Source organism: Colletotrichum aenigma, assembly GCF_013390185.1.
Source record: "Colletotrichum aenigma strain Cg56 chromosome Unknown KSG_Cg56_contig01, whole genome shotgun sequence".
Lineage (NCBI taxonomy): Eukaryota > Fungi > Ascomycota > Sordariomycetes > Glomerellales > Glomerellaceae > Colletotrichum > Colletotrichum aenigma.
The window spans coordinates 3,582,933-3,607,693 of NW_023500907.1; the positions used below are offsets into that span (position 1 = coordinate 3,582,933).

At 53.8% G+C, this 24,761-nt stretch overlaps 5 protein-coding genes across 5 annotated transcripts; 1 reads left to right on the forward strand and 4 right to left on the reverse strand.

Moving 5' to 3' along the window:
• Positions 1-4,283: 4,283 nt before the first annotated feature.
• sec10 (Exocyst complex component sec10) lies at positions 4,284-6,888 on the reverse strand (the record flags this gene model as incomplete). The annotated part of the gene is made up of 2 exons (XM_037316224.1): positions 4,284-6,640; positions 6,693-6,888. The coding sequence occupies 2 exons, from the start codon at positions 6,886-6,888 to the stop codon at positions 4,284-4,286; spliced, it is 2,553 nt and encodes an 850-aa protein (XP_037184667.1).
• A 702-nt stretch (positions 6,889-7,590) lies between these two features.
• CGCA056_v000964 (uncharacterized protein) lies at positions 7,591-9,587 on the reverse strand (the record flags this gene model as incomplete). The annotated part of the gene is made up of 3 exons (XM_037316225.1): positions 7,591-8,439; positions 8,508-9,284; positions 9,339-9,587. 3 exons carry the CDS (start codon positions 9,585-9,587, stop codon positions 7,591-7,593), a joined length of 1,875 nt encoding a protein of 624 aa, XP_037184660.1.
• A 776-nt stretch (positions 9,588-10,363) lies between these two features.
• CGCA056_v000965 (uncharacterized protein) lies at positions 10,364-11,194 on the forward strand (the record flags this gene model as incomplete). The annotated part of the gene is made up of 1 exon (XM_037316226.1): positions 10,364-11,194. One exon carries the CDS (start codon positions 10,364-10,366, stop codon positions 11,192-11,194), a length of 831 nt encoding a protein of 276 aa, XP_037184661.1.
• A 1,679-nt stretch (positions 11,195-12,873) lies between these two features.
• CGCA056_v000966 (uncharacterized protein) lies at positions 12,874-15,189 on the reverse strand (the record flags this gene model as incomplete). The annotated part of the gene is made up of 1 exon (XM_037316227.1): positions 12,874-15,189. One exon carries the CDS (start codon positions 15,187-15,189, stop codon positions 12,874-12,876), a length of 2,316 nt encoding a protein of 771 aa, XP_037184662.1.
• Positions 15,190-21,839: 6,650 nt separating this feature from the next.
• On the reverse strand, positions 21,840-23,961 carry mex67 (mRNA export factor mex67; the record flags this gene model as incomplete). Its single annotated transcript, XM_037316228.1, has 3 exons — positions 21,840-21,875; positions 21,928-23,361; positions 23,461-23,961. The coding sequence occupies 3 exons, from the start codon at positions 23,959-23,961 to the stop codon at positions 21,840-21,842; spliced, it is 1,971 nt and encodes a 656-aa protein (XP_037184663.1).
• Positions 23,962-24,761: the final 800 nt, after the last annotated feature.

Consider the following 24,761-nt stretch of genomic DNA (forward strand, 5'->3'; position numbering starts at 1 on the left):
AGACTCTCCGCGGGAAACGCTGGTCCAAAAGAGGTATTCCGTTCTGATACCGTCGGGGAGGAGTCATGGAATAGGAAACTCGGTGAGCCGAACCGAGTCATTCGATAGGGGAAGAAGTTCACAGGATAGGTTAGCTGGCGTGTTTGAGATTGGGATACGCGACCCAGAAATACAACTGTCCATGGGCACTGACTAGGGAGCAGATATAGGGCGGAAGATCGCGAGACATTCCGGCTTTTGGAAGGGGGCAGACAGCAACAATCGGCCGAGTGAACGAGACTCTGAACGATCATCGCCATGAGCGGAGTCCAAGGTTTCGGCGCGGCCCGCTCGTTGGGAGGGACGGGTCCCCGAAAAAGAAGCAGACCAGCTTCGCGATCCATCTTAGGTCCCGGCCCGTCTTTGTCTCTGGTTCACGAAAGCAAAAAGCCCTCCTCCCAACGGCCACAGCTGGGCTTCCACGCGGGAGACTGCAGAGGCTAGCGGGAACTCTAAACCATGATCTACACGTCAAACACCGCGGCCGCCTCGCCTAGTACTCGTGGTCTCGGCGATATGTTCTCGCTGAATCGCTGCCCAAATGCCCGAACTTTCTGTGATCTATCGACGTGATCTGACAAGGAGGTTGCGGGCCCAAGCTCAGAGACATACGAACCTCTCAGCCCTCACCCCCTTGCTTTCCATCACAGTGAGAGATGAACGGACGACTGGCTCTTGCAGGTTTGGAGTTTAAAATAGGGAGAGCGGGATGCCGAGGCTAGATGCTTGAGAGATCCGGCGCTTTGTGAGAAGTGATGCTAGGTGTGAAATCGCAGTAGCCCCACGCGCGGTCCTTTTGTGTTCTACGCTTCGCGTTCTACCTGGGTTTTCTTGCAGTAACTCTTCCTTGCTTCTTTCTTCTCGCAGACAGCGGTGTCGGATAGGTGGGCGGCATGGTGTGGTCGGGGTAAATGGTCCGGATGCGTCGCTAGTTGCATGTGTAGATGGGCTGTCTGAGCTTGACCCTCATGGTGCGCGAGGCTTAGGGGGTTCCCGCGATATTTTCGGAGCCCGTTCCGTTGAACATCCGGGTCCCCTCTCTTTTCTCCTTGGGAGAATCTTCATCCAGTGAGCATTCCTCTCTACTCTCCCTCTGTGTTTTGTTCATTCGTTTCGGACACGTTCATGAATGACCAAGGCGACAACGCCAGGGCGAGGCCTTGTGTTTCTTTACCTCATCGTTTGCTTACTCGAAACGAGAGTGTCCCCAGTGGGCTTCGGAGCATGTTCGCTCGTGGATCTTGTATCCGGCGATGATCACCGGGGGGTGGTCCACGATCGTCCGTATCCATTCTTTGTCCACCGGAGTAACCCCGCTGCTGCACGCTCGTTATCCGTGTCTTTTGTGCTTCTGGGGCCACAAACATAAGTATGTTTTTGACCCTTGCCGGAAGATCAGATCTTATTCTGTCCCTGAGTCAGGGGCAACAGCCGAGAGAATCGGGATCTTCTGCCGGCATGCATTTTGAACGCGCCGGACGGGTGTTCTTGAGCCATGCTCAAAACACTTCATTCACTACATTGATTTCGGTGCGTCGCCGCATTGCTTCCTTCATTCACAGCCCAAATCTTGCTGTTTCATACTGCGTTTTGCTACTTGGACCATGCTTTGCGATCAAATCCCGCGGGTTGGGGGTCGTCGCGGGATAAGGCCGGTCATCATCGCGCATGCTTTCATCACCAGGAAATGCGGCCAACACTGGCATCATCTGCTTCTGTTGCCCGAGGTGATTCTTGTCCTCTTTTTCTCCGTTCAAGAATTTTACAACTCGTCCCAGGTCCCCTGCATAGTTACAATTTGCCGTTCACTGCCTTGAGAATTTGCTGTTTTCATTCCACCTCATATCGTCGTCATCTCTTCCAAAAAACGGAGCCCGGTAATCCCAAATAGCTTCCCTCCGCTCGTCGCATTTCTGCCTAATTTCGTCCCTCTTGTATTTGTGTCAATTTCTCTGCTTCAGTGCCTTCATTTCCAACGAAAAAAATTCCTGTCGATACCGAAGCCACACCCGAACCACGTCCCTCAAGTTGGAGCCATGCGGCCGCGGCGTTGGTGCGAAACATTGTTTTGTAAACGTCGAAACGACTTTCTTCCCATTCTTGAGATACTATAGCCTTTTTCGCCTCTCATCGTCTTTACGATCGGAATTAGGCGATCTGAATCGATCGCGCTCTGTCGATGTGGCGCCCGTTGCGGTGGACAACATTCGTCGTATCCGTGGCTGTCATTCGCTGCTCGTCTAGTTTTCGATAGTCCAAGGCCCGCGATCTTCGATCTTCTAGTTTAGTTAAGTCTATCGCCACTTTAGACTATCCGACTTTTCCGCAACTGGTCTTTGTTATTTTCTGTAAAGACGGGAACTAGTTATTATGGACCTTGGGGCTTGAGTATTTGCCCAAATACACCCCATTTGGGAAGCGATCCAACATTATACACTACAGGCCTACGATGGCGAGACTTGTTCCATTATGTCGGATACATATTTGAAGGCAGAACCTTTGAAAATAATGATTTTTATCCTCAAGCCTTAAGATCAAATGGGGTCACAAGGCGCGAATGGGATCATTTGGTGCTGAGGCTCAAGATACAGATATCCTGTGTAATTTTCAGCCAGAAGCCGGATGATGTGAGGGAAATGTTTTCTCTTCCCACTCTGTCCAGGGTTCATCAACTCATATACCGTGCTCTTTCCTTTGGAGAAAGTTAGCTCTCACTGGCTTACTCTGCGAAGAAAGAACAACACCACTCTTAGGTGGAACAATTACGCGGCGGAGGCAGCATGAGTCTCAAACCTCACACAAGCGCCCAGTCGACCTCATCCATATCTCCCTGAGAATCGAAAAACTGAGGCGTCAAGGGCTCTGATAAGGTAATCAATCCGAGGACACCAACTTACATGCTCTCATCGTTCCCTTCTTGGGGTGGCATCTTTTCATGCAAAGAATAAGTTGCACCTAACTTTGTTCAACCAGTTTCTTTTTGCCAATACACCACCATTGGGTTATTCACAGAAGAAACACAAGCTCACTTACTCTAAGTGAAAGGAGGGCTATGATCATAGACTAACACCTCAAGTGTACCCTCAACTCGCATGGTGTTGCAGTGCGAAGACCTCGTATATGCAACTCCGCTCTATGTTCTGCTTTTGGAAATTGGTTTCTTTTTCTGTGAGAACCAACTGGAGAGCTCATTTCCCACAAGCAGAACAATCTCAAGGCAACAATGCCACCAATAGAACGATGAGGCACTTGTTCATTTCGTCATTTTCCGTTAAAATGCATGCTTCACATTCTCATTCGAGTACGTACAGTACTCAGCAACCTGTGACTCAACGTAAGCTGGACGAGGGCGACACAAAGCTTGGGTTCTTGCGCAATTGGTATGTTCCAATCTTGGAAACAGGTGGGCATGAGAGCGTTAGTTCGGTTCACCGTTACATTCTAATACAACATCCGTACCATGCTTTTTCTCAGCGAGAAAAGCAATGCGAGACGTTCCTGGGCAGCATTCAGACCAATATAAACCAGCTCTGCGGCTGATGATGCCGAAAAATCAAACCAAGAGCACACTGGGTTGTGAATTTACATCGATAGCGAGGAGAAACTCGATCCGGATATCAAACTACCTGGATCAACACGAGCAAGAAGAATATTGAGTCTTTTGCTGAAGCGAAATGAACACTTGGAACTTCCGAACATAAGCTGAGATACACAGAATAGAAATGATGGCGATACAATTGCTGAATATTTGTTTTACAGGCGTGAGGCCAGGAGATGTTTGAACACATGTCGGATGTGATGTCAACGGCATCGCACGCCGAGAACGCAGTCTCCAAACTTTGGTAAATACTGCCCACGTTCGTCATGATAGGTAAATGATTGTGTAACCTGGCCGGATGCTAAAGATGAGGCTCGCCGTGAATAGGTGGGCTCTACGATGGCTCCATTTCTGACGGGCGTTGAGAAAACGAAGCTAAAACCGTGGTCCAAAAAGCATCACCGTAGATACATGGGTTATCTGGGCTTGCCCTCATACTTGTTGCCCGCTTGCGGGATGAAGTGCCTCAAGTGACCACTCAACCATGCTATTTGATTCAATTTCAGGATTAGTGTGTAAAAATTGGTATCATATTCGATCATCATCACAACAAAGCTAACACCTGCGAGTTCCCGTTGCTATGTCCTGCTAATCCGGCAATCAAAGCAAAGCTCAAAAACCATTTACTTCTTCTGGTATACCATGATTAAAGCCCAGCGATGACGCTCTGTATGCCAACACTACTGGCATCTTCGCGCCGCTGGACAAAGGCCTTGAAGTCGGCCTTGGAGAGCTTCTTGCCCATACCGGAGGGTCCAGTGGCGAGCGTGCGCGACTTTTCTTTGAGAGCCTCCGGTCCAATGATGAACAGCGATCCAATGTCGGTGAGGAGCTCGACCGAGGCCTCGACATCGGCGGCAAGGGACCACTCCTTGATGGTGGAGACGTACTTTGATAGATCCTGCGCGACCATGAGACCTCCGGTGGCGTTAACCTGGAATTTCTTGAAGTGGTCAAAGAGCAGAGCCAGCACGGCAAGGGCAACCTCGGAGCTCCAGACCTCCAAGTTCTGGCCGTCAACAGCCTGAGAGGCGTGACGAGACACGCTGGAAAGGAACTGACTGATTTGCAGACAGGTTGGGGTTTGCAGGGAGTCGATATCCCCGTCTCGTGGACGGAAGTCGAACTTCTTTTGGTTCGCAAGCGAACGGGTGACCCAGTTGGTAACGACGTCGATGGAGCTACGCATGACGGCGTTGGTCTTGCGCTCGATACCGTCGATGGCAGATTTTGTCTGCGCTGACATATTACGACGGACGGTCGTGTTTGACTCAGCCAGCTTGATAAGGACAGTGGTGATGAAGCGCTCCATGATACTGGTGATAGTAACCGCAGGGCGAATGGAGGGGAGATATGTAAGATCTGGCTCCGTCTTGATGTTCTCCTGGGAGCTCGCGGCGTCCAAGGCTGCGTCGAGAGCGGTCTCGACATAGACGCGGCCCATGGTCGTGAGCAGCAGGTTGAGTAGTACGTTCACATCCTTGGGTGTCTCGACTTGAGAGCCGAGCTCAAGGGTCCTTCGAACAGACTCGGCAAGCCACTTCATCATTCTCTTTGCGTTTGCCACGCTAAGAACACCATCCTCCTCCGACACCTCTACTTCTTCCTTGTTTTCGTTGTCGCCTTGAATTCCCGCAACACGAAGCATCATAGCCTTCTGTGTGGCCGTCAATTCAGACGAATCGAGACGCTCAAGGTATGCGTCCTTGGCTGACGACAAGAGCTGCGAACTCTGTTGCGCCAAGGATGCCATGAAACCCGTAGGCGCCTTCTTTCTCTTGGAGTGGTAGGTTGTGAACTTGAAGAGCAACGAACTGTACAGTTCCTCGAGACTCTTTCTCTCGCGGTCAATGTACGAATTGCCCACAAGGTAAGGAACAAAAAGTTCTTCCATCTGTTGGTCTAGCGTTTGAGAAATTTGTGGAGAGGCTGGCTCTGGGTGCTCTGTCAGACCATGAGTCTTGAGATCCTCGATAAGACTGCTGATGTATGTCCTCGAAGAGTGCAGCGATCTCAAGAAGGCCAGGGATGAGACCTCGTTGGCTTTGTCTAGAACCATTTCGAGTCGTTGCTGAATGGACTGCTGGAACACTCTCTGGATGAACTTGATCAAGACCGTCTCGTAGTATGGGAAAGCCCTCTTGATGATGAAGGATTCCTCCTGCATGACCAGCTTGACTTCGTCAACCAGAGACTGCAGACTTGCCTCGACCCCGGGTGGGTCTGAATCTGGGTCGGCAATCTGTTCCCACGTCTCTCCATCCATCATCACCTCGTCCGAGAGTAGTTGATCTCTGTCGATAAAGAACTGGTGCTGGTTGACGAACGTAGCAATGACGCTGGCACCGCCGTTGAAGTCGTAGAGCACCTTTGAGCACTCCATCATATCGTCAAAGTTTTGGCGCCTGTAGCTATTGTTGAACTGCTTCAGGAGCTCCTGCTCGAGTGATTCTGAGAACTTCTCCAACAACTCGCGTGTATTATGAGCGCGGCTCATTCCCGTGACGCCATTGGTTACGCCGTTCCCGCGGAATCCATTCATCCCGTTTGTCTGACCCCATGATGCCGGATCCAAGCGCTGGCTGATGCGCATGAGCTGGCGAGAAATGACAGCACATCGCACCTTGTTCTCAGCGCCGCCCTGTCTCTGGATCTCTTCCAGCGACGTCAGCTGGCCGGTCTCGCTGACCTCGAGCCAGCATTGGATGAGGAAGTTGGCGTCCTGGGCACGTCTTCGTTTCCTGTCCAATTCTTCGAGCTTCTCTCCAATCTGTACGGCGATGTTGCCTCCTGCTTCTTGCCTCGCGCTTCGGTCGCCGTTCGTCGCGGGGTTATTTAGGGACAAATCGAGCGCCTCGAAGGACGCCATGGATTGGTCGAGCTTCCGGCCGAGGGTATCGAGGGTCTGATCATGCTGGGATTCAGCTCGTCGCACGTTGGACTGAAGTTCCGATTCCTTCTCCTGGAGTTCCTCGGACAGCGATCCGAGCTGCGAAAGGGCGTCTAGACACTAGTGGTCAGCGATTAAGTTGCGCAGAGGCTCGAGGTTTCGTACTCTCAAACGTTCGAATGAGCGGCTTCGGGTCGAAGGCAGGCTGTGACGGGCCAGATCTTCGATTGGCAGGTACGGCGTTCTCGGCGAGGTTGTCGACGAATTCGCGGACCACGAAGTCCTGGTTGGAGAAATCCTCGAGTGTGAAGCTGGGCCCTTGGGGAAAGAGCGACTTTGCCCCAGACGCAGCCCGCTCCATGGTTGCGGTTGGGCTGAAAGTGCTGTCGTTTCTTGCGTTGGTTCGATTGATAACAGCCCGCTACATCGTTCCCGATGATCTTTGAATCGTAGAAGAGGCACTCTAGCAGCTGGAATAATTGTGATCCAGGGAAGGCCGAGTCCAGGTCGTTGGGATTCGATGTTTCCGCGTTTCGGGAGCACGGTATCCGCGTGGCCGTTCAAGCAGTGACGACCGAGCTGTCCCTTGGGTCCGCTTTGGGTTAGCGCAAGTGATCCGAAGTCACTTCCCCGCCGTCGTTGGCCCGTGTGTACTTTGAGATCAAGCTTGCACGTGATGCTAGCATGGAAGTAATGTTACTGACTTCAGCAGCACCACCTCCTGACAACGTCGCGGCTACAACGCAGACAGAATGACCATCTCAACGCATTGGAGGCACTCAGAAGGCCTCGAGTGAGGAAATCGCGAGTCAAATTCAATATCTGCCCTGAAAGTAAAGCAAATCGCTGTGCGCTATGTATCTGCTCTATCTGCATCCTGTTCCCTCCTGCCTTCCTCTCCTTCTCAAATAGAGCATAAACCATGCGCGTTTTCTTGTTCTGCCGCGCTCGCAAGTGCCGACTTCTCTATTCTTCACACCATATACCAAAGCCTTCGTTTGGTCCTGAACTCTTGTTTCTCTTCTCCACATTCGAACTTTTTCCCTGGGGCGGCCGTCAATTCTCAAGCTGCGTTCAAGAGCTGGAGCACAAGTGAATCCGGGTCCTTGGGAGAGCCTGGTCCAGTGACCAGAGACTCTGGGTCGCTGAGGTGCGAGTCGGAGTTGGGTGTGCCAGGAGGGGTGCCTGGACCACTAGGCTTGACTTCGACGGTGCTTGGCTCAGCAATGTGGGAGCTCGCATCATGGAAATCGTCTGGAGCAGGGCGAGAGCTCGAGCCGAGGTTTTCGCCTTCGGCATGTTGATGGCTTGGAGTGTCAGCATTATTTCCAGTAGAATCGGCTGCTGCAAGCGTAACTCCATTCGAGCTAGCAATCGAACCAGAGCTATCGAGGTCGGACTCTGGCAAATCATTGGCATCGTCATCATCGTTAACCAACTGCCGCAGCCTTTTGAACGGACGGGCCGCTTCTTGCATGTCGGAGGCCTGTTCTCTCAGCCTCTTAACCCATCGGTCAACGATTGCAGCGCCTGTGGTGTGCGTGCCTGCGCCAAGACTTGCCGCGAGTCGGCAGTTCTCCGCGTGGACGACGAGCTGTCTGTCCATATTGTCGATGACTCCCGAAAGGAAGTCTTGGATCCTGTCTCGAGGGGTAGCTTCCTTTGACTGAGATAGGGCACCAACCTCCTTCCGAACCATCTCGAAGGCGAGGAACACCTTCATCTTCAACTCCGGCTCCGCAGCATATCTCGCGTCGCAAAGGTACGCAAGCGTCAGGAGGAAGTCTTGAATTATGTCCCAGCTCAGTACGACAACGCCCTCCGCGTCGCTGCTCAACACGATGGATGCGACATGAACGAGAAAGTGGTTCAAATTCGTCAATGATTCCCGTCTCAAGAACGGATAGAGACCCTGTAGGTAATCTGTCAGTGGGCCTGGGACCTAGCTGTAGATTGTGCAGTCTCGGAGGGGTAACCTACGAAGAACTCGTCTACCGCCAACTTTGCATGCCGTTGCTTGAGTCTCTTCTTGCGAATGAAGGCGTCGAGGTAGGTAGAGCTCGGGAAGATGGGAAACTCGACTTTCGTCAGTTTTCCGACCTCGCCTCTGATCTCATTGTACAGTTTGAGAGTCATCTTCGAACGCAAGTCTGCAAGGCCAGGTCTGAGTCTCACGATTTGGCTCGCGTCGACAGGGTTGAGAGCAGATGCAGGGGCAGTAGAAGCATTGTGCAGGACCTGGAAACCCGGCGAGTTCCCGGCACCAAACCCGGCGCCAATACCGGCACTGGCAACCGCAGAGTTGCTGGTTCCGGGCATGCGCACACCTGGCTTGAACTTAGCCTTGGCCTTGGCCCTGCCAGACTTCTGCTTTGCTGACTCTTCTGCTTTTCCCTTGTCCTTGTTGTCGTCTCCGTCGTCCTGCTCGCTGTCCTCATCGTTGTCGCTTTCCTTGCCAGTAGCTTCCACGATCAAAGCAGCCCATGTCCGACACCGTTTGTTCGCATCAATCAGGTCGTCGTCCTGGTCTCGGAATTCGGGAAAGAAGTAGACAGCCGTCGTACCACCCTTCAGTGTGAAGGCTTTGCAGATACCAGTCCTCGGATCTGGCTCAGCAAGAACGTAGTATTCAAGTCGCTTCCTGGTATTCATCGAGATGATGGCTTTGAGAGCGGTGGGTTTTCTCTGTGAGACGGTCACAGCCTCTAGCTGTTCATCCGACGCCTCCTTCTCAATGAGCTTCTTAATGGAAAGTCCCTATATGGCCTGGGAGGACTCATCAGCAGCCTCCAGGGGCAGGTGCCATCCCACCCACACGCCGCGACGTGCCTTCCTGTTGTTGCCTTCGTCCAGCTCTTGCAGGGTTGGAAGATTCGTAGTCCCTTTGGCCGTTCCATTCCTCAATCTCTCGATCAAGGCGTTGCGTACGCTTTTGTGAGTCTCATGACCAGAGAACGTAAGTATCTGATTGGGCTGACGAGCGTCGCCGAGTCCGTCATCGTAGGCATGTAGGTCGGTTCTCCAGGACCACTTGCGGGAGACCTCAGGTTGAGCAGCCATGTTGAAGAGTTGAGGCAGGAAGAGTGCTAGGATAACAATGTCGAGAAAGTAGTAGCGACGCAGTTGATGTGTGAGCAGTTACGAGTGGGGTGACTTGAGTGTCCGAAGGGTATCTTGCCAATCTCGGTATGGCGCTTGACCCGTGACTGCTTTCACAGTAACACTCAGATGAGGGTGTGAGTTGTTCTTGGCAGGTTGAGAGCTGTGAGATTGAGTGGGTTGTGTGTTTAAATAGACAAGTGCCAGCCTCAGCATGAATTGAGGACAGCAGGTGCGACGATAAGATGAAAGAAGGCAAGAGAGACACGGGGAAGGAAAGGAAGTTGAAGCATTTAGAAGGAAGAGATGGTGATGATGATGGTGAGCGCAGCAACGCCAAAGTAATGTCTCGAGTAGCAAGTGGCGATGGCAACTTGTGTCTGCAAGTCTCTATTGCACGACTATCAGAGACACACAGGGGCCCACCTGTGCTCTCTCGCTCTACTCCTTCCGCTTTAACTGGCGAGGCAGGTTCAGCCTCCTTCTTTCTAAGCTTCACTCCTGGACTCGGAAGGCAGCAACTCGCACTCTCACATCCTCCCCCGGCTTGGAAAAAAACACCCATATTCTCCCCTTGCTCAGCCAACTCCTCTCCCCTCAAAACACACTACCTTGCTATCCAATCACCACTACTCTGAGCAGGACATTGTACATTTTCTTCGTTCAATTCATACCTTGCATACTATCACAAGCAAGTTCTTATACACACGCCGAAGACACAATCTCCGTCAAACAGCATGCCACCCAAGAGAGAAAGCCTCCCACGGGCAGCCAAAAATTCCACCGACGTGGGGGATGACGCGGGCAAGAGTACTACAGAGCCGGTGCATCTCGGCGAGGCAGGCACTAACGTCGCAACGACCAGAGGAAAGAAGACCAGGGGAAGGCCCAGAGGAAGCAAAACCAGAGGAAACCAGATCAGAGGAAATCAGACCAGGGGAAACCAGACCAGAGGGAACAAGCGGTCCAGGCATGGTTCGAAGACCCCGTTGGACGAGATCCACGTTTCAAGCGGAGGTTCGCTAGGTGCGTCCAACAAGAAGCAGGCCGTCAATTCTCCTCCCCAGATCGCCACCCCTCCCCGCTCCTCGGAACCCCCTTCTGTTCCTCTCGAATTGGAATTCTTGGTTAGAGGAGACCACGACAAGCGCATATCCTCGGACGAGCGAGCCAGAAGACGTCAGATCCAGGAAGACATCGACTGGCTCGGCAAGTGGCTCCTAGAGTATGCTTACCACCAAATCAAGAAAGAGCAGGGGCTATATCCCGAAGGGCCAGTCGAAGTCGCGGACGATTTAGTTGCGTCTAGTTTTTGGTGGCGCGAAGCCATTGGTACTATCTCCAAGGAGGACGTTATGGAGCAGTTTCGTGTGCTCGAAAGGCAATTACACGAAGCTCCCGATAAGGTGTTTGTGCAAGCCATGTTTGGTTGGACCAGCTACCAGATGTGGAAGGATGGTCGCAACATTCAGGTCATAAAGGGTCATGCTGTGGTCTGGAGCCACGTGCAAGGCGTGGATATCGAGGATGAGTATTGGCAGATGCTTCGACAGGGCTTCCGTGAGTAGTAAACACCTTTGCACCCAAGTCTCGGCTCCCGGTTCCTCAACAAACCCTTGTTTGTTATTCTTGTCTGCGAGCTCAGGCTTTCGATTGTAGAGCAGAGAAGACGGGACAGAGTGCATGAGGTCTCCTTACAGATATTGATTTCCAAAGCAAATACTGTACTCAGACGACCCTCTTACTCTCTCTGAACTCCAAGTGATGCTCTCCTCATTTCGGTTGACGATGTTTGACAGAAGATGACCACATTCAGAGGTCACCTCTCTCCCATCGGTCGAAGCTCTGACGAAGGAAGCCTGAATGGGGTAAGTGACGGAGCCGGCTGTGGCGCGCGCCGCCCTCCGCGATGCATGCCCTACGGAGCGCTCCAAGGCCAGCTCTGACGTCGAGCAACAGGGCATCAGCAGCCTATCACAGCACGGCCAAGGTGCCGACTCGTCAGCGTATGATGCTTAACAGGATCGATCCGTCAACCCTATGGCGGCAGGACAGAGACGACGTGAGTCTGGCCTTAGACATCACAACACAATGTCAAGTAGCCATACTAAACCCCCCTCCCCAATCATGATAGTCACAACACAAGTCACTCCAGTTCAGGTGCATGTTTCAACTTGACAAGCCATCGATTGAACAGCCCTACAAGCAGTTGATAGAAATAATACAATAATGCCACCCCCCCTTTTTCATCTTCATCAAGAGTAGCAGGTGGTTTCAACAACCAAACCGGGTTGAACAACAAGCCCCTTCAACTTCCTTCCATCCCCTCTCCCCTTTCCCTTCCAAATGTCAACCTCCACCCTCCCCTCTTTCATCTTTCCACCAAATCAAGTGGGGAAGTAAAGTGACAGAAACCATCAAAAAAAGCCCCAAGAAGTGATGAACAACTTCCTCTCCTCCAACACCCCTTCTCCTAAGCACCCTTGAGGTGTGTTGTATGACAAAAAATTGATAATTACATTGCCAAGTACCAGACAAAAGACAAACTTCAACAAGCGACGTTGCTGTGAATCCTTTTTGTGGCTTGGACGTGTGTTGATGGAGTTCTCTGCGATATTGGTATCACGGAAATGACTGACTGCGAAGGGAACGACCTGTCCCGGGTCTCGCTCTAAAACAGGAATGTACAGAAGAGAGATGCTAGAAGCGAAGAAGAAAAAAGCAAGAGATGGAAGAGAAAAACATGTGGAGGAAAATCGGGAAAAGAGGATGTGAAAAGAGAACTGTGGGAAGCCGTGTTCACGAGCGGATGAAGAGAATTACGCCGCCCGAGGAAACATGCCATGCCTGCGGTCGTGCGAGAGTGTGTGAGTGAGAGCGAGGGTGAGGTGGTGTGATGCGAGTGTGTAGTAGTAATGGAAATAATGTGCGCGGCGGATGGTTTAGGTAGGCGATAATGGGAAAGTAAGGGCACGCCGAGTATGTGTGTGCGTCTCTACGAGACTCATGTGGTAATATTGGGATTGTAACGAGTGGTGGACTTTTGAGTGCTCTAAGCCGTCTATGCTGAATGGAGGCCCCCGCCGAAAACGATGCTCCGGAAAAGACCTGGGTATAAAAGTGGAAGGACGGATCATGATTGGGATGTCGTGAAGGCGCCATGGCCGAGAACGGAGCTCGGAGAGGTTGCGCAGAGGCGATTAGTGTCTCGTCACCGCCATGACTTCAAGTGAATCGCCGGCTATACCTAGCGTTGATTTTGCTTGGCCTTGTTGATCTCGCCGAGGTTCAGCCAGCTCATGTCTGACGATGTTGAAGCCATGGCAAGCGGGGGCTGCTGGCTTACACCACTCGGATGGCCCTGGCCCGGCGGCCTTGATGGGATGCTTGGTGCCAGAGACGTCGGGTAAAGGCTCTCAGCGTAGACACTGCTCGGGGCACGATCCGCACCCCATGGCTTCTTGTAGCTGCCAATGGGGTCCCAGGTATCACGGACGCTCTCAGGAATGCCACTTGAGTAGCCAGATGAGGCGTCCGAGGTAGGTCGTCGGGGTGATTCGATCTTGGCAGAAACTCCGTCTCTGAAGGGGATCTGGTTTGAGTAGTCCGAGACAGTAGGGCTGCCTGAGACCACGCGGTTGAGCTCCGGCCGGCCATCGTGCCGAATGGGCGGTACGGTGGACAGATCCTGGGTGATGAGGTGAAGGGGTGGGACGGTGGCAGAGTCCTGAGTAATCCGGTTCTTGTTCGAGTAGTGAGAGGTTTCCGAGTCGACGGTGGTCCGCTTCGAGTTGCCGAATCCGAGGATGTTGAGAGCGCTGCCGCCAGACCAGTATCGGTTCCAGCCTGAGCTTCTGCGGGTCTCACCAGGTCGTCCCATCTGGTTTCCACGAGTTGTGGGGCGGGGTTCAACGGTGTCAGCGGCAAAAGAGACGCCCTTCTCGTCACGGGAAGGCGGTGCCAGGTTGGGAACCTCGTTGACCTGCGGCATGGGCTTGCTGATAGTGCTCTTGAAGAAGCTGTTCGTAGAGCCACGCTTGAAGTCGTTGCTAGGGCCGCGAGGAGCGACGTTGGCGTTGGACTTGGGACCGTTGGCCTTGCCCATCAAGATAGCCATCGAGGAGAAGGATCCAGCCGAATCGGACTGCTGGTGTCCTCGGAAACCGGGAGCGGGGCCAAAGTCGTTGTTGCCGTAACCGAGTCCAGCCTTCTCGTCGGGGAAGCCGCGTTGGCCTTGCTCGGGGTTGGGCTGGTTCTTCGCACGACGGCGGCGGATACAGAAGAGAATCAAGCCCAGGAGGATCATGATACCGGTGATAGTTCCAAGCACAATACCAAGAATGGCGTTGGCGCTGACGGAGGCGCCAACAGCGGGGGCGGCAGTCTCCGAAGAGGCAGAGGACGAAGCAGAGGCGGAGGCAGAAGCAGGGGCAGTGATGGCGGAGGAGACACTAGAGATCGCGCTCGACGAAGACTTTGAAGAGCTGCTGCTACTGCTTGAGGTGGAAGTAGCAGTCGACGAAGCACTTGTGCTGCTAGACGTCTCGCTGGTAATGAGGACAGACTGCTCGCTCAACTTCTGGTTGGCGTCTGTCCAGCTGTTTTCGCGCGCATTGAACATGCACAAAACATCGTTCGTGTTGCCTCCGGCAAAGACGACAAGACCGGTGGAGTCAGACGCGAGGGCGTAGTTGGCGCGGGTTCCCGTGGGCGCGAGGGTGCTGTTGTAGGCAGGCCAGTCTGCCAGAGTCAAATCACGCTTCGCCATCTCAGCCGCCGTTCGTGTCGTCTTCTTCGACACCGCGGCGGAGTCGGCAACAGGTGCTCCCGAAGCATCGATAAGGACCATACGCTGGACCTCGTTCGGTGAGGTCGACAGGTCGAAGGTGTACAAGCTCTTGCTTCCATCATCTCCCTTCATAAGCATCGCCCTGATCGCCGTAGTATCCTTCAAGATCGGTGAAGCGAGAGTCGCGCCAGAGTCCGTCCACAGAGTGTCCGGGTTGAAAAGCATGACTTTTGAGTTGGTGGTGCTGCCGCCAACCACGACCGCCTGAGTGTCGGACCAGGTGAGCACAATCGGGTTTACGACGGGTGGTGCTGTGGATTCGTAGGCTCGGGTGTGGTAAGGTGCGGAGGCGCCAACGACAAAGGTCTGCGTCGAGGGCCCAGAGTAACCATCTTGACTGCCGCCGTAGATGATAATCTGATCAGTGCCGGGGAGATAAGTTGCGCCGTGAAGCAGACGCTCCTGCGTTACCGCGTCCTGCGGTTGGATTGACTCCCACTTTCCTGTCGCGAACGTGTACTTCTGCAGTCCCCGGTAGTCCGTCGATGTTCCCTTACCTCCAACAATGTACAAGCCAGCCTGACTGGCGTCCGTGGGATTTGAGCCGACACATACACCTCCTGTGACCTTTTCGCCCTGAGTCAAAGTCTTCCATTTCGCTCCCTCGGTGAGCGAAAGTGATTGAAAGGCTTCTGCGGAGTACGTGTACAGAACGTTGTCGTGGATAACTGAGCAGATGTTGTTCAGGGCGACGGGGGGCTCGGGGAGAGTCATCGCGTCCGTGTGTCGGGGGGTGAGGTTGTGTTAGATGAGATGTGGCCGTGAGTGTAGGTGAGAAGATGACGTGGATCCTTCACTCTACAACAACATGGCGCGAATATATCAAAACTAGATTCGTGTAAAAATAAGATGGGATCCTCGTATCGAAAGCGGCTTCGTCACGAGATGTCGTCTTGTCGATGGGGAGATGCTGAGGTCCGGGTGAGGGCTGCACACTAGCGAGGGCCGTCGAGGCTTCGAACCGGAGTTCAATCGTTCGCGATTTCGAAGTGAAGTTGATCGGTCGGTCCCAAGCTCGTAGGACGTGATGCCGATGATGAAAATTGAGGAGCGGTCCCAAGGGGGGAAGAAACAGTGTCCTGAAATTTGTCGTGGACGGGAAGCGTTGCCCTTGTCTCGGGGTTTGATCTGCAGAACAAAGTTTCTGGTGCTTCTTTCGCGGGCCAATGCGAGGGCGGCAGACAGGAAGCAGCAGGAAGAGAGGCCCAGACGGCTGGGTTGGAAGGGAAACAAAAAAAGGCTTCTGGCTCTCCTGAGTCCTGAAGGTCTTTGTGTCGCAGGATTTTGGGGGTGGCCTAGCGGAGACGTGTTCGTCGTTGGTCGGATTCGTATGTTGGAGGTGGTGTCGTGGGAGGTCGTATCGCCCCTGGGCTATTACTGTCGCTCGTGTCGGTCGGTTTGGTCGGTGGGAGAAGATAGGGGAGGCAGTGACGGGACGTATGTAGGCATGCGTCGAGTATGTTGCCGCGTCACGGAATCGAAGAAAGGCTTACAATGAACGACTCTTGTTTTTTGCCTTTGCGAGATTCAACGTTCCAGACGATGAGTAGCAATTCCACCTCGAAAGAGCGAAAAATGCACACACGGCACTGGAGGAGAAGAGGGAGAGAGAGAAAAGCAGAGAGACTCCGAGTGAGTGAGAGAGAAGGAGAGGCGAAAGGAAGAGTGGGCTGTGGTACCTCGTTTGAGAGCGGCCCACGCCTCTGGCTGCTGCGGTCTCTCGCTCTCTTGGGAGTAGTCGACCAGGTACAGCCCAAAGTTGCAGGCGAGGAAACACGAGACAGGGATTCTGGGAATCGTGACTGGGGGTCGCCAGGAACGTCCTGGTTGCTCTGCCGGGGTGGCTTGGACTGGTGATTGACGAATCAGACGGTCCAAGAGCCATCAAATTGGGCCAGAGCAGGGGGCCCCGGAAGAGCGCCAAAGTAGACGACGGGCCAAGAATACTTGGATGGGTGGTGAGACAATGCGGTGCCGCCAGGTACAGGCCCAAGAAGCAGCTACCCTTGAGGCTGCACCCTAGTCCAGCACGAGATTGAAAAAGGGGGTGCCGGGGGGTTCTGGCCTATCAGCGATTCCAATCTCGCGTGTTGCTGGATTGGGGCACATCCAAAAGAGAAGTCGAAGAGGGGGGCTTTGACGCCAGTTGACGACTCTGTCTTGTCAGTGTCCAGGAAGCCCAGCAGCCAGTGGCAGTCAGGCTAGCCGTTGAACGGCCAGCAGTCAAGCCAGTCAGTCACGGCGATGACAACGGGCGGACCTCCTGTGATCTAGCCTGAAGCCGTAAAGCGCAACATCATAACGTGGCCCCTGGTGCAGTCGATGCTACCTTCAGTCTGGTGCGCTGCCCCGATGGTGATGTGTCGTAGCCGCAAGTGTAAAAGCAACCAGAGAGACGCGCGCCGGTTGAAGTCAAGCAAAAGTAAGCCAGACGCCGTTGCGTACTCGTTTTCTTCTTCTTCGGCCTCGTGCCGGTCAATGCTCCAGGCTCAGGCTCGAGGCTTCTCGTGGCTCGTGTCCGGGTCGTCTGTTGTCTGACGGCACATGGACAGACTTTTGCTCTGCAGTCAAAGGATGGGGGGAGCCGGCCAAAGTGACGGACAGATCACACCAGACGACGGCTGACTGACAGCACTGATGGCATCCATAGTGCAAGATCCGCCGTCCGTCCGTTGCCTCGTGGATTGGCTTGACCAAAGCAGAGATGGGATTAATTACACGCATTTGCTTGGCTTTGGCTGCTGAGCTGAAGTGACCGGCTCTCGTTCGCGTTACTCGCGTCGCTATGCTCGAGGGAAGCCGTCACGGGCTGCCGTGGGACCACGAGGTAATGAAAGCAATCAAGCCAAAGCCACGATCTCCTTCCCAGGCTCCCAGCAAACAGTCGATTGACGAGAGTGCCAGATCCGAAGGGGCCATTGGGCCAAGACCAGCTCACGAGCGAATCCACGGACGGACGCCCGCTTTCCGTCCTCGACCTTCAATAAAACAATATCGGGATGCCTGCAGCGGGAACCGGCCAAGAAGGGGGGGGAGGGGGCCTTACACCGGGCAGCTCAAGCGAAGGCGTGAGCGACAGGCTTCAGGCTTCCAGCAGCGAGAGACTGGCGTCATACTGCACCACGGCTCATCAAACTTGGGCGCTGAACTATCCGTTACCCGTACCGCAGGGCTTTCCGGTGGACGCCGCAGTGGGCCGTGGCCGGGACACCTGGGGGTCCTGCTGTAGGAGGGGGGAGGGGAAAGGAAGAATCCGAAAGAAAAGAAGATGAGCGCGACACCGGCACGGGAGAGCAGCGGCAGCAGCAGGTCGCAATTTTGCAAATTGGGGAAGGCAATCAAAGATGATGCTTGTCGCCCCGGTGTTGGACGAGATGATGGGCGACAGACTGCGTCGCTCAATGTTCAGATTGGGGGATAGCGCGAGCTGCGGCCACGCGGTACGGAGTCGGTTTGCGTGCTTTCTCGGCCCCGGTTGATGCTGACTAGGCTGCATTTGTGCTGACGGCTGAAATTGGAACAAGCAGCAGAAAAATGCAGTGAAGCCGGGGTGGTGTCCGCTGTTCGATCGTCGTCGTCGTCGTCCATGGTTTGGTCGAGGGACTCCTGAGGATGGAGGAAGGGAGGCGAGCAGCCAGCCAGTGTGTCGCGAATCAAAAGATGCCAAGAGAAAGAAGGAGGGACGCGCAGCAAACAACTGAACGCTGGGCGTTTCTCCCCTGCCCTTGGCGCTGGAACGGGGGGGGTACGTACTCCCTTCGCAGCACGCAGCACTCAGAATGCAACTTTGGGAACCTCGAATGGCATTCTGGCTGAAACGCGCTAGACGAGTGAACCCCTGCAGCAACCGTCGTCCATCGTCGCCGGCCCCTGAGCCACTCACGCCAGAATCTGGCTGCTCTTCCTCCACTGCTTCCTGCACGCTGCACGCCGCACTTCACCTGAAGCCCGCCTTGCAGCCGCCATCACTCAATTCGACGAAAAAGGTCGTAAACCTGCAGCAATTCAGCATGGCGCCCCTGCTCGAGATCCCCTCTTCTTCGGCCCCCAGTATCCGTGGCCATCAGCTTCCCTTTTTTAAGAAACCCTTCGCCCCATGAATGAGTCGCGCCGCTGAGCTGAACTGCAGTGCTGCAGTGCAGGTTGCAGTTCATCCTGCTTCCCTCAGCTTGTTCTAAAAGAATACGGATACGCACATGGAAAAATGTGAGAGAGTGACAGCCGCACGAAAAGAACGGCCACATCTTGAAATGTCCAAAATCCTTCTCGGTCGGCGCCGGTGACATGGGGCCATGTAAGCCTTTCCCCGGCCACGGCCATGATTGGGAAGCCTCGACCGTGTCGGGCTCCAATGCTACTCTCAATTGAGTCTGAGTGTCGACCAAAGAGTAACTCCGATCCGGGACTATCTGTTTTTCGAAAATCTAAACCATCTGCCAATACTACACTCAATGGGCCAAGGCTTTTTCTTCCCATCTCCAGCATCCAAGCCGAACAGAACACACAAGCCTCTTCGCGATCCGGGAAGGGGGAGCCACAACCCGATTTGAAAAAATATGACATCGAGTCCGGCTCCGAAGGAACAGACAGCAACCTGACACTGACACCAGCAGAAATGCCTAAGCGTTCCCGCGCCCCTCCCCATCCATATCAATCTCTGAATGTGACCGATGCCATCCCTCTGATGGTCTCGATCTCTGGCCCCTCTCTGCTTGTCATACCCGTCCCGCGCTCTTCTCCATTCCACTGTACGCGATACAACGAACGTCTGCCCGCTGTGGAACGGAGAGGGGGAGAAGGGGGGCCGGCCGCCGCTCCCTCTCAACTCTCAACACCGGTCTCCGCGATCCAGGAGCAATTTTGCATCCTTCAGGCCTCAAAGCAGGGCCTCGCCGCAACGGTCAAACAATCGTCCCGGCACATCCCCCTCACCTCGCTCCATCGTCTCGGGGGGGCGCCTGGCCCGTTAGCCGTTTGCCGTTGACGACGATGCCGCGTCGCGGAATATGGCTGAGCAAGGAAACCCGCCGCCCCCAATCATCGTGCCCAAAAAAAGAACCACAGCAGGCACTCTCCATAAATGTCATTCAATTCATCAACTTCCAACGGTACCGAAGGAGAGAAGGGGTGAGCCTTTCCGGTGGCCAACATCGCCCCCTCCTCCCCTTCCCGAAATACAAAACATGCCTGTTGCCAGCTGCAATCCGCCTGCCATTCCTGCCGAGCCGTCCGTTCCCTCATCTGTCTGTCAGTGTCAAGAAATAAAAGCCTTCAGGGCAATGCCTGACACAGGAAGACCGGCCGTTGGGACGGCAGGCCTGCCCTTCCTCCCGGCAACTCTGAACCGGTCTGATCGTACGGTGCTTCTTGTATATCCGATGAACTTGCTCCCCGCTCCCCTCCTTCAACCTCCTCCCATGTGCTCCCCCCCACAGGCAATCCAATCCTGTTGCCGACAAACCCATAGAGCATAAATCGTCTCAACTACAAACATCTCGCCCGTCCTTTTCCCACACCACCCTCATGGAAAGAAGAAAACACACAAAGGCTTAATATCCCCAGAGAAACCGCTGGAACCGCTATCAGCCATGTCAAGCCAGGTTCACACAAATTCTCGGCTGATGTGGCCCGGCTTAGAGCTTTACTCAAGACAAGAGCCAAGACCGCATCAAAAAGAGACCGGCGCGCGCGCGATTCAATAAGCTAGTACCTACCAACCAACCACCACCACTACTCTCAAAAAGAAAACCCGAGACATGTGGATTCGCGCTTCCTCCATCTGCACAGGGCCATCCAAACGCATTCGACCTGACAGAGTCGATCACCTGCATCTCACAGCACACCGCCGGCTCCCCTGCAGTTCAATCACCTGCGCAATAACACCCAGGCTGAGGTAATCCCACTTTCTAAATCGAGTAGTATAATAAACTCTCACTGGAGGGAGGGGGTCCCCAACTCGCCGCCGCCGTCGCCGCCAGCGCTAGAATTTAAAATAGAGAACGAATAGGTTGGTGCGGGAAGGGATCTCCCGGCACCATGCATGAAATCTCCAAATCGCCAGAAAGACGCAACCAAACCGCCCAATCCCGGGTCGTCAACGCTGCTGACTACGCACCACACCACCACACCACCACTCCCATGGAAACAAGACAAGCCAGTCACAACGGTCGCAGACAAGATCACCGCTGCTGCGCACCCGCCGGCACTAAATTAGTGGCTGCTGCCAAACAGTAGGTAGGTACCTGATCGAATAAACCACAACCGCATGTGACGCATCTTCGCGCCGCAACCCAACCCCAGAATCTACAAGACAGTAAGCGCCCAGCAACAACATCTAATCTTCCTCGTTCTATCAAAAGGAAAGGCCGCCATCATTCTCGGCCCAATATCACATACGCCTCCGTCACACACATAATCTCTCGGATCCGATTAGCCCACGCGAGAAGCCCCCTCTGCCAAAAATGCCAGAGAACGGGACGTTACGCACCCACAACCGCAGTTCCTCATTAAACACCCAGCGTCATCCGCACCCATTCAACTCGCAACACCGCGCGTGCCTCTGGAATTCAATCTCCATGATAATGACCTAAGCCGTGGCCCACTGGCCTGCGGGAATGGCTCCTGCTCTTCAGCCTTACAATGAACGTGTCTCTGCTGATCTTCAGCCAGCCTGCCGTCCATCCGAGGAACGTCACCGTTCAGCGATCAAAATATGTGCTTTAGCGCCTGAACGTCTGCGCACACGACGCTCCTCTCCATTCTTGCTCTCACTGCCATTCGGTTTCAATATGAGTCATGTTTAATCACATTCACGATGGTAGTAGGCTGAGAAATTCCTCACCGAACCCGTGAACTGGCGGGACGCTTTACGACTTTGAATTGAACACTTCCTCCCATGCCCGCCATCGCTATGCTAACACCGACTCTCCAGTACCAAAAACACGCCGCTGCCGCTATGACGCTGTCCTTCTTCTCGTCCCGCTCTTAAGAATATATACCATTGCGCTTCGGAACCATCCCAAAATCTTGCCAAGCCGATCTGGTGGTAATTTTTTTTTTTTTTTTTTTTTTTTTGGTCATCGCTGTTCCACCTCACGCTTTGAGTAAATATTTGGTTTCCTCCCATCTTCCGATCTCCCGAGTCCTGCGCATTTCGCAAGGACCCATACCCAATACTGTTTAGTAGTTTACCTCCTCGCTGTGTGGAGTAAAAATCCTGTCCCTTCTTCCTTCAATAGATAATCAACTGGGGTGGGCCAAAGGGCCAACGTTGCATTTGAGCCCCATCGTCGTCTTTCCTAATACATCCATGTCCTCCGTCGCATTCAGGACTGAAGAATGGACTGAGACGAGCACAGCGTTCTCTAAACACTGGCGAAGGCTTCCGCAGGTAGTTGGGCCTAGACGAAGTTAGATAGGGTTTTCGAATATTCCAGATTCGGGCACGCTTACCTTCTTTTCGTTGAAGACTGCCAAAGCCCTTGTAAAGTCCCATGCAACGTCGGACAGACACATCTCCGAATACTGGGGAGTCATGTTCGTCTGTTTCGATAGTTCCGCAATCATGGCTTGGCGTTGTTGCGGTTCCGGGGCTGGAGGTGTCTGGTTCTCGGCGACGAAGACGTTGGGAAGGGGATTGAATGCTCTCAGGCTGAACATGTCACTAACGACGCGGATGGGGTTCGCGCCGGGCCGTCCAGGTCCGAGAACAAATGTGCGAGAAAAGCTCCTGAGTCCTGTCTTTCCGTCCTTGTCGCACTCCTCGAACTGGCCATGAACACAGATGATCATGCCGTCGACACCGCCGCCAGGCTGTCCGGTTGGGTCTGCGAGACCAGGTAGCATGTGACAATCCATGATGAACTTGCTGATGTCGGCCTTGATGTCTGGGTGTTTTGACGCGGGGAGTTCGTTCCATACGTTCCAAATAGCTTCCCTGCCAGTGAAGAGTCTGGCAGCTCGGGCAGCCGGTCCGGTAATCTTCTGCAGGTTGCGTGACTGCTTGATGTAGGATGCCCACGGTAGCGGTGGCGGCAGATTCGGCTCGCGAAGTGAGTGGGTGTCGACGGCGTATGAAAACTGGCTGTTGTCGTCGTAGTACTTCGCGAGAAGACCTGTTCTGTCGGTATCAAAGCCGACAAAGAATTCCAGGAGGAAAGCCTCGCCGATGCCGTTAGTGTCACGGAAATCGGGCCCGCGTTGAGGGATTGGCTGAGGTCGTCCCGCTTCCTTGATTTGTTTGATTTGTTCCGGCGTCAGTTGCTCGCCGTTGATGTTATGCAGCTTTGGAAAGAACTGCAGCAGTTCCGCCATGACCTTGGTATCTGCAAGCGGAAGCGGATTCCCAGTCAAGTAGAGGGTCTCCAACTTGCGAAGCTTTCCCCTCCACCTTGACAAGCCATCGATGGTTGCAATCTGGTTTCCACTGAGGTCCAGGTTCATGAGGTCGGGGAATGTGTCTGCCAGGTCCTCGACTTGAATGACGGTGTCGATGCCGTTGTTGGCAAGACTAATGCTGTGGATGGCATCGATCTTGGCTTGCGACGTCTTGAAAAGATCATCGCAAATTCTCATCATGACCTTGAATAGCTTCTCGGCCCTGTCCTTTGACTCCAACATGCCCATCTGAATGAGTCCCTCGTCCTTGTTAAGGGCGTCGAGTCTCAAGAGCTTGTTGTCGATGTCGTAGCGGAGGGACATGATGTTGGTGACCTTCTGTTTGGTCTCTTGAGCCGCAACCGAAGCCTTATTTGCCTCCGCGAGGGAACCTTCGCTATCGGTGATCTCTAAAGGCGTTCCGGCAAAGGTGAAAGAGTTCACTTTGAGAATTTCCTCCGCATCCTCTTTGCTTGCTGCAACATTGACAATGTCCCCTCTTATGTTTGACTATAGAAAGTTAGCTGACTTATGGCTTTTTGATTAGTTTGGACCATTCGGCATAACTATGTAATTCCCTCGAGCCCTCACATCATCACAACAACATACCTTCTTGATGACTACCGTCTTTCGACGACCAGCTAGGGTCGTAGATTTCCGTTCTAAGAATGTGAGTAGGTCCCGCAGGCCGCCATCCTCGTTCTTCGCGGCCTTGCTTTCTTTCAAACCCTTAACACTCAACCAAACGAGACCTGTGCTCTGAGGTCTCCTCTTGGATACCAAATCCGCTCCATCTCCAGTGTCCAGATGGCGGGCGATGGCTTGATGCACTTTCGAGCCCGGCTTGGTGGGAGGACCGCCAGATCTTGTGGGTCTTTGCGGTCGCGAGTTATTGGAATCACCCGCAGAAGATCTGTTGTTTGCTCGGCGTGGGCCGCTTCCTCCAGCACTGCTCCCCATGTCGAGATCGCCGTCCTTATCGGTTGCTGTCCTGCCGCCTCTTCGCTTTTGGATGCCGCCGCCGCCGCGCGACTTTGCACCCGTCGTAGAGCTGCCAGTTTCGCGCGCAGGCTGAGAAGCCATGGCCCTCGGTGCTCTAGGGGGCGCCATTTTGTTTCGGTAGGATGGAAGTAGGGATGCGACAGGTGTAGGCGTTGGTGTGGATGTAGGTGTTGAGGTCGGCGTGGGGGTAGGTGGTGACGCTCAACACTCGCCAAACAAGGGTGAGCTAGTTGTATGGATGTTTTCGCGCTTTCAATTAGAAAGAGAAGCGATCGTTTTGGTGTAGAGCAGCCGATTCAATGTCGTTGAGCGAGGGTCTGTTGTCGGGGTCGTTACGCGAAAAGCTTCTGAGCACAAAGGACGGAGGACCTGGCGCAGACCTCGTGGACCGTTAGAAGTAGAAAACGCTTTTTTATTTTTATTTTTTTAGAGGGCAGAAGCTCGTGTAATCGACAAAGAAAATCTGAAGGAAGAGTTCGGTTGCGGTCCTGTCCAAGGAGACCCTGTTTTATAAGGTGGTGGGCGACTTTTGAGGAGTGATGCAGAGCTGTAAAGGTGGTGAAGAAATTCGTCTGTCGCGAAGAGCAAGGTGACGTTTGAGTCAGCCCCACCACTCAAGGTAGCAGGCCACCAGGCAGGAACGCTCAGGTCGCATGCGACCTCTCTGGAAAAGGTTTAGTGCCACCACGTCTCAGCAGAATGCTCCGGCAACAGGCACCTCTCCCGGGACCTTCCCAGGTGTCTGTGGTGAATCACAGGCAAGTAACACCAGAAAAATTTGTTCTTGCGGTTTGCACCTGGGCGATGCGATTTGTATACCTTGAGCAACGAAAATTTCTGATTGGAAACCAAAGGCGCTGCTGCGTCTGCACCGCGTACAGGTGCCTAGCGGTTCGGTCAGCAAAGGT